The sequence below is a fragment of the Myotis davidii genome, unplaced genomic scaffold, assembly GCF_000327345.1.
Source record: "Myotis davidii unplaced genomic scaffold, ASM32734v1 scaffold323, whole genome shotgun sequence".
NCBI classification, from domain to species: Eukaryota; Metazoa; Chordata; class Mammalia; order Chiroptera; family Vespertilionidae; genus Myotis; species Myotis davidii.
This window is the reverse complement of record NW_006295491.1, coordinates 2,470,217-2,478,780: the sequence shown is the minus strand read 5'-3', so window position 1 is coordinate 2,478,780 and position 8,564 is coordinate 2,470,217. Positions and strand designations below refer to the sequence as shown.

The window sequence follows — 8,564 nt, the reverse complement described above, 5'->3', positions numbered from 1 at the left end:
CGCCCCCCCACTGCCCCAGCTACTTGGTGACATCTGTTATTTTATGTCTTCATTACAAATGCCCACTCTCTCTAGAGCCTTCAGGACACATGCAGAGAAGAGAGAAGAATTAAAAATGAAGCTCAGTTCTGGTCAATGTGAATCACTGGGTCCTTGGGGGATGTCACTTATGCAGGAGATGTTTATTAAGTGCACGCAGGTGCTAGACTAGTACATCGCGTTGGAGTAATAAGGAAAAAGACAGCCTGTGTCCCAGGTCAGGACTAAGTGCCAGGAGTCAGTAACTACAGACACCGGGAGACACAGGATAGAAGCAGCCTATTTCAGAAGCTGGGGCAGCCCATGAGACGCACTCTTCTCAAGGTAATTTATTTGCCAAGTGGTTGATGCTTACATTTCCTTTGCTATATTTGGGCCACAGAGAGCCCTTTGAAGTGGCTCCGATGACACAGTGGTGTGTCGAATATTTGAGTATATCACAACATTGGTGCTGAGCTGGTGGGGGAAGGGTGTCTGCCCTCTGAGGCTGTTCTCAGACCACCCAGGGCACTGCTCGTGAGTTGTCAATGGGTTCTGAGAGGGCGGGTTGACATGCAGTGTGCAGGCATGCCTTGCTCAAGAAAAAGAAAACAGGCACAACTGACTTGGTAATCTCTTACCCACCTGGGCTCATGGACCTAGAATATACATAAGAACCAAGAAATTCATGGAAGTACTTGAAGCCATAATGCACAGATGTGTCCACATAGGCCCATCTGCACGTATACAAGCAGATTTGGAGATCTAGTTTCTAAACTGCTTTATGGGTTTTGAAAGCAGAAAATTACAAGGGTAAGAGAAATGTATATAAAAGGAATAGCCCAGTAACAGTATGATCAAGTGACAGTTACCCCCTTTTAAAGGGAGAAATAAAGAAGATGGAAAACTGAAAAAGAGAAGATGTAATCCCGCTGAAAGTACCGCCAGCCATTTCCTGTGTCATCAGGCAGCAGAGACGGCCAAGAGCTCTAGGGCATGGGATTGGAGTCGGAAGTTTTGAAGTTTCCCTAGTGATTTTCATGCAGCCCTGTGTGCGTATTTCTGTACTACAGACCATAAGGCAGTTGTCCCCTGTTCAGCAAGAGATGTTACATCCTGCTTTTAGGAAGACAGATGTATGCTAGCTCTTAAAATATTCCCAGTCACGATGGTAACGTTAATTTCTTGATGCTTTTAAGCATCACATCCTTAGCTCTTGGAAAAACTTAACTCTTTAGAGCGTTTTTTCCTGAAAGATTGGAATTTTACTGCATGTGGAAGATCACACCATGTAGAAAATACTAATTTGTATTATAAAAAATCCAGTTACTTTATGAGCCGTAAACTCTTATGGCAGATTATAAGTAACACTTTATGCATATTATGCAGTGACTTGCAACTTCCCAGAAACGTATCTGAACATCTGCATCCCTTGTGTCTTCTCCTCTCATTTGCCATTTGTTAGCATATTATTTTGTATGTTAGGTCGTATGTATAATCCATCTTCCTGGCCAAAAATATCTTCTTAATGTTTCCAGCTCCTAATACATAGCAGGTCTCAACCAATACTTATGAATGACTAATAATGAAACAAGTTATGCTGAGCTATCTAATCCTTTACTGACCGTGTAAATACTTTCCATTATCTTTTTCCCCTCTGAGATTACATACTGAAATCTTTATGGTGTGTGAACTGCATTTGATGATTAGGAGTTGTCTGAACATTGAATGGCTTCTTTATGCCTTTGCTTTTCCCTTACTGAACTAAAGGGCGGAAGCAGCATGAGGTAGTGTAGAGTGTGAATAGGTTATGGGCTTCAGATGAAGCTCTGAGGTGTGTTCTTGTGGCAGGCGTGTCCTTGCCTTGATGGGGTCACTGCGGTGAGGCCAGGGGCCATCGGGGAGGCATGTATCATAGTGTCGAGAGGATGCTCACCTGTGCTCACTCTGTCATTGGTCCCAGGTGACTGTGGAGGAGGTCATGACCACAACTGCCTACTTGGACCTTTTTCTGCGTAGCATCTCCGAGCCAGCACTACTTGAGATCTTCCTCCGTTTTATCCTGTTGCACCAGCACGAGAATGTTCACATCCTAGACACTCTCACCAGTCGAATCAACACCCCATTTCGGGTAAGATTTCAGGAGAGTTCGTTTTGTAATAAGATTATGAATATTCTTTTTCTCTGTCCCCTTCCCCACCTTTTTTTTCTTTCTTTCTTGCAGCCATTGCCTTTTCTACTTTGGAAACAGAGAATGCATTTTGCTATTAGGAGTCCTTTTGTCAGGGAGGTGGCACTTACTGCCTGTCATAGGACATGTTTCTCAATTTGTCTGGGTTGGCACTGTCTTCTGTGGAACTAGCAGAATGTGCTTCGGAGGAGCACGTTGCAGCAGAACATGTGGGTGTAAGTGCAGGCAAAGCCAAAGAACCAGAGTGTAGCGAGTCTGGATGTTGGAGATTATATTTCTGTCCTCAAATATTTTGAAATGGAAGTCTGGGCACTTGTGAATTTAGGAAGTCATTCTTTAGTTTAAAGTTCTGATCAACTTTGAAAATCCTCCTATACTATTACTGTTGCCCTTTGCAACCCCCCTCCTCTACCAAAGGCTATCTTTATTTAATTACAATTATTGTTTTAAAAGTAAAAGAATAATAACTGAATGGATTATTGAGTTTGCAATATATATATATATTAGCACAAAAGAGGAAGGGATAGAGCTGTATAGGAGTAATATTTCTCTATTTCACAGGAGCTAATTTAGTGTAAATCTGAAGTAAAGTCTGATAAGTTAAGATGTATATGGTAAGGCCGAGAGCAACCACTAATAAAATAACTTAAAAAAATATAGTGAACCCTGGCTGATGTGGCTCAGCTAGCTGGAGCATTTTCTCATATGCCGAAAGGGTACAGGTTTGATTACGGTCAGGGCACATACCTCGGTTGCCTGTTCAATCCCAGTCAGGGTGAACATGAGAGGCAAGTTATTAATGTTTCTCTCTCGCATCAATGTTACTCTCTCTCTTTCTTTCTTCCCCTGTCTCTAAAAATCAATGAACATGTCCTTGGGTGAGGATATATATATATGGTATAATGGTATAATTCCAGGTGTAGTCTTTCACACACACACACACACACACACACACACACATGTGTGTGTATATATATATATGTAAATTATTAAAGGAATAAAAATGTTATACTAGGGAAAATATTCACTTAATGCAAAACAAGACAGTGAAAGAGGAATAGGAGAATAAAAAAATCATATGACATGAAAACAAAAAGTAAAGCAGCAGACAGAAATCCAATTATAACAATACAAGTAAATGTGAATAGGTTAAAAACTTAATCAAAAGGCAGAGATTGTCAGACTAGATAAGAAAAGAAGAGCCAACCATATGGCATCTACAAGAGATACACTTTAGATTCAATGATACCAATAGATTGAAAGTTAAATTTCTAAACCTGAACTGAACCAAATGATTGATAAAACGCAAAGAATAACCTTTAGAAAGAATAAGTTAAGTTTATGGAATAATACACTTACTCTAAAGATAAAAGCTTAAATAGCTACTATAGTTTATCAAACTGCACAGTGTTGATCAAAGAGTATAAATTTCCAGCTATAAGATGAATAAATCCTGGGGATCTAATATACAGTATGATAGTTATAGTTAAGAATACTATATTATATACAGTATTACCATAGTAACCCTTCAAATCAATGACTAGGTGCACAGCACAGTGTACTTGTCTTTTTATCATTGAGTTGTAAGAGTAGAGAGAGAATGTGTATTCAGACTGTCTGTTCTCCTATGGTATTTGATTAGAAAGCCTAAACCTGGAATTAGGTCATTATGCAGAATTATCCTCCTACAAAATACCTGTTTGCTCCTATTTCTAATCTGTAATCCAGATAAACCTGTCCCTATAACTCTCCAATGCATGCATCCTGCACAGAGAAGGAGAGCCTGAAGTACAATTACTTACCTGGCCTGATAGAATGATAAGCGCTTACTCCCAAAAGGGCATGACGATTTTATAATATGCCATTGAGTTTCTTTCCAATGTGGTTGTGTATCTTTCCTTTTTGGACATTAGAGTCAGACACAGGGGGAACTGTGAGGGAGTCATGTTGTAGGGGGGCAATTCTGCATAATGGTATAATTTCAGGTGTAGTCTTTCTAATAGAATCCTACAGAGCCGATAGCCTGAACACCCGTAATGCACATTCTCTGAGGCAGCAGCATGTTTCATCAAAACTGCTGAAGAAAAGGCCATTTTATTTTGTAATTTTGATTTATTTGCCATCTGTGGAGAGTGGAGCCGTCCTTCCAATATCTGAAATAGAACGTGTTTATTGTTCCCCAGCTCTGTGTGGTGTCCCTGGCATTATTTAGGACTCTCATCGGTTTACACTGTGAGGACGTGATGTTACAACTAGTTCTGAGGTGAGTGACCATCTTTTGTTCCCTTTAAAGAAAGTCTCACTCTGTACTATTGCTATTACATATTTCTTTGGTGACATAAGCTAAATAGGGGCTGTGCATCAAAGGAAGGAAATCATCAAGACCAATCAATTTAATTTCTGCACTATCTCCCAAGATTAATTTTAGTTTTATTGTTAAAAGTTTTTCGGGGGCCAAATACATTATGTTACAAATATGCTCCTGCAAAGAAAAGGTAGGATGTTTGGAAATTTTCAGAATTATTATAAAAGCTCTTCTGCGGTGTGGCCGAATGTCTTTTTCATAAATAAGGACCCCAAACTTTTCTAAATGTGAAATGCCAGTGATATATAGTTCCTGTGACTATTGCTTTGGTAATGGTACAAATACAACGTGTACTCTAACCTGTATGTATGTTTCAATGAAATTCAGTGAATATTTAATGAGTACTTTCTATGTGCAGCTCATAAGGGAGTAAGGTGTGGAGTAGATGAGTTGAAAAGGACTTAATGTGTAAGGTAGAAAAGGTGTGTCCTTCAGGGGCACCGGTGGGAAGGGTTTCATCGAGTGGCTGGTATTTGATGACAGGTGTTGAGAGTCAGAGTAGACTGCTATTAAGGTGACATTAATTTGGACATTTGGCAAACAGGTGACAAGCAAGATCTTTATGTGGGTCTTAAACAGGTGGAACTGTGAGGGACATTTGGCAAGGGGACTCAGGAACCCCAAATCCTGTCTTGGCCCAGGTCTGCCTCTCCTTCTGGGGTCCCCCAGGGCAGCAGCTGCTTCTGTAAAAGAAGAAAGGGAGGGTAGGCTGGGTCTGTGCTCCACACTCCCCTCTGGTGGTCCCTGGGCGCCCTCTCCCCACACACCTCCTCCCTCCTTACCGGGCTTCCCGACCCTTCCTGTGCCCCCTCTCTGGGAATATGGTGGAAGAAGCCAGAGCAGTAGGAGAGGAGGAGACTTGGACTGCCCCTGGCCCCCATGTGGGCTTTGATACAATGTAGGTAGAATTACCGGGAGATGGCATTCCAAGTACATGTATCAGCCTTTCCAAAGAGGTAGTTCTTTGGAAAAGGAAGGGGATGGGAGTGTCATCATGGGGACAGCAGCATGGCATCGCCCCAGAGCTAGTTAGAAGCGCACATTCCTGGCCTTCTCCCAGAGGGGCTGGCTCCGCCAATTGGGGGTGGGCATGTTTTACAAACTGTCCAGGGTATTCTGATAGCTGGCTATATGTAGCTATAGCACCTGCAAAAGCGAGTGATAAAAACAGGCAGGGAGGCTGGTGGTGGCATCATGGTGAAGGCCTTCAGAGTTATCCGGTTACGGGAGAATATCACCTATTCATTTTCTGTGTTTAAAAGAGTTTTGGACTTTTTAGTGGTCATCAGCAACCACTCTTGTGGCATTAGCAAAGAACCAATCCTATTAGGAGTGAATGCCCCAGGGGAGTCTGGGTAGGGCATCAGTTATCTGTCCCAGAAGGATTACTTAGCTCCCCATCAACCCTCTACCGATATGACAGAATGCATTAGCGACGCTGGGTGAAATCCATCAGAGCAGCTATTAAAGCCTTTTCTATACCCCAAAACTAGACTTTGCCTCCAACAAGGGCAAAACCTGATTATATGTAAATGGTAAACTCTCGAATACTGCTTCTCTGAGGCATGAAAAGCAGGTGTCTCTTTTAGTGTACTCGGAAGCCTGGTCCCACTCCGAGGGGCGGAGCTTACCCACACTGGGCAGCCGGCCAGCTGAGCCAGGCGGTGGAAGCTGGTGGTCTACCTTTCCAAGGTGGCCTCTCCTTGCCTTTTGTCTGCTTATAAAGTGATGTTTACTAAAAACTGTCCTTAGAGATGATATTAGTTATTGCTTTTTTTTTGAAACGCAGATTTTTACCTTATGAAGGTGAAGAATTAATTAGCTCATTGTACATACTCAAGTCAGGACTAGTTATTTCCTGGGTCAGGAATTACTAGAAGAGTGCATGAAGGATGCATTATCTCAGGTTCTGAATAGAATAACGGGGAAAATGTGGACAAAGTCATCTGGTCCTAGGTTTTCTTCTTTGTTTCTTTGATAATGACGACGATGATGATGATGAAGAAGAAGGTTGCCTTTTATTGAATGGTTTATTTCTAATTCTGCCGCACTGCCTGGGGAATCCATGAGAAGAGCGAATAGAGGACTTACAGAGAAGTCGAGCATGTGGGAGATACTTGGGCAACCTCTACTTCCTGGTCTCTGCCCCCTGAACTACTGATTTCCCCCCACATTTAAAATTATTTATAATTGTGGGAAAATACACATAACAAAATTTTCCCTCTTAACTATTTGTACTGTTCAGTGGTACTAAGTACATTCACATCGTTGTGCAACTATCACCACCATCCATCTCAGAACTGTTTTCACCTTGCAAAAGTAACATGGTAATTATTAAACAATAGCTCCCCATTTCTTCCTCCCCCCAGCCCCTGGCAACCACTGTTCTACTTTGTGACTCTATGAATTTGACTACTCTAGGTACCTCATATATGTGGAATCAATAGTGTTTGCCTTTTTGTACCTGACTTATGTCACTTAGTATACAAATGTCTTTAAGGTTCATCCATGTTGTACCATGTCTGATTTTTTCCCTTTTGAATGCAGATTACGATTCTATGTATACCATATTTTTAATTCATTGATCAATAGATGAAATAATAGTTTACCATTTAAATATAATCTTTTTTTTAAAAAAAAAAATGGGCACTGTGGGTTGCTTCCAGTTTTGGGGTATTGTGAGTAATGCTACTGTGGGTGTACAAACATCTCTAGAAGACCCTGCATATATTTGGGTATATGCCTGGAAGTGGAATTGCTAGGTCATATGGTAATTCTACTTTAATTTTTTTATTGTTTTCCATAACAGCTGCACCATTTTACATGCCTACCAACATATGGATTTCTCCATATCCTCACCAACATGTGTTATTTTCTTTTAAGAAAATGGATAGTTTTAATCAAACAAAAATGATAAGCAGGTTTGAGGAAGAACTAACTAAAGCTCTTAGAAACAAAAACTGTAATTATTAAAATGAAAAAAGCTGAGTGTTTGGGATAAATAGCATTTAAGATACAGATTAAGAGATACTTAATGAACTAGAAGATAGATTGAGGAAGTTATTCAGTTTGCAGCAGAAAGAAATAAAGAGATAAAAAATATGAAAACAAGGCTATGAACAGTGGAGGCAAGATTCCAGCGAGGGCCCCAGAGTGGGTGGGAGTGAACTGCTGATTTGACTTGACCTGTTCTGGTTTTGGAATTTGCTGCCTCATAAGGTTTTTGGAAGGATCAACTGTGGTGATATCTGTGAAAATGTGTTGAAATGCTATGAGGTATTGCACAAATTTAAGGAAGTGGAATTTTCTAGAAAATGCGTTTTAAACTAATAAAAACAATGTCTCTTCTGATTTAGAATCTGTACCAAAAGCAAGGACAATGAAAAGTCCTTATTCTGTTATTCATTTGAACTTTATCTTAAGGGACATAAAAAATAGATTTGTAAGCCATCCTTTTGTTGTTGCCACTGTTGTCATTCAAGTGTACACGATAAACTTGTAGATCTGGGAGGCAATAGAGCAGTGAAGGTTATGTGAATCCTTTTAATGGAGTTATTTGTTATGTGATAAATAAGTAATAACTACATCAATTTCATTGCAACCCAAATACTCTTAAATGTTGACGTCTCAAAGTGATAATCCAATTGCAACTGATATCCTTCTTTCAGTTAGCAAAATATCAGAAAAGTACATTGAAATAAGATACTCCCCAAAGAGAGGCTATTTTAGTGAACAGAAAACCAAGGAGAAATGATCCATCTCCATGGATGTGACATGTGATAGGCCAAAGGCAGGCAGAAATGCTGACGAGCAGTGAAGAGAGAGATCACCCCCCAGGTTCCTGGCTCTTCCCAGTTTAGGCAGAATTTAGCTGCTTAATCCTCCGGATGCCACTGATGAATGTTCTGGGTAGGGTGTTTTTTTCCGAAGTGTTGGTCCATTGTCAGTTTTACGAACTGCATAGCCTGTTGTGTTCAGATAGAGGCTGTT

At 40.6% G+C, this 8,564-nt stretch overlaps 1 protein-coding gene across 2 annotated transcripts in view; it reads left to right on the top strand.

Moving 5' to 3' along the window:
- FAM160A1 (family with sequence similarity 160 member A1) overlaps positions 1 to 8,564 on the top strand; it is a 220,271-nt gene that overhangs the window by 193,155 nt on the left and 18,552 nt on the right. For both annotated transcript variants that reach the window (XM_006770124.2, XM_006770123.2), the window contains 2 exons: positions 1,982 to 2,149; positions 4,393 to 4,472. In XM_006770124.2, the coding sequence (XP_006770187.1) occupies positions 1,982 to 2,149; positions 4,393 to 4,472 (248 nt within the window). The remainder of the gene's footprint in view (positions 1 to 1,981; positions 2,150 to 4,392; positions 4,473 to 8,564) is intronic.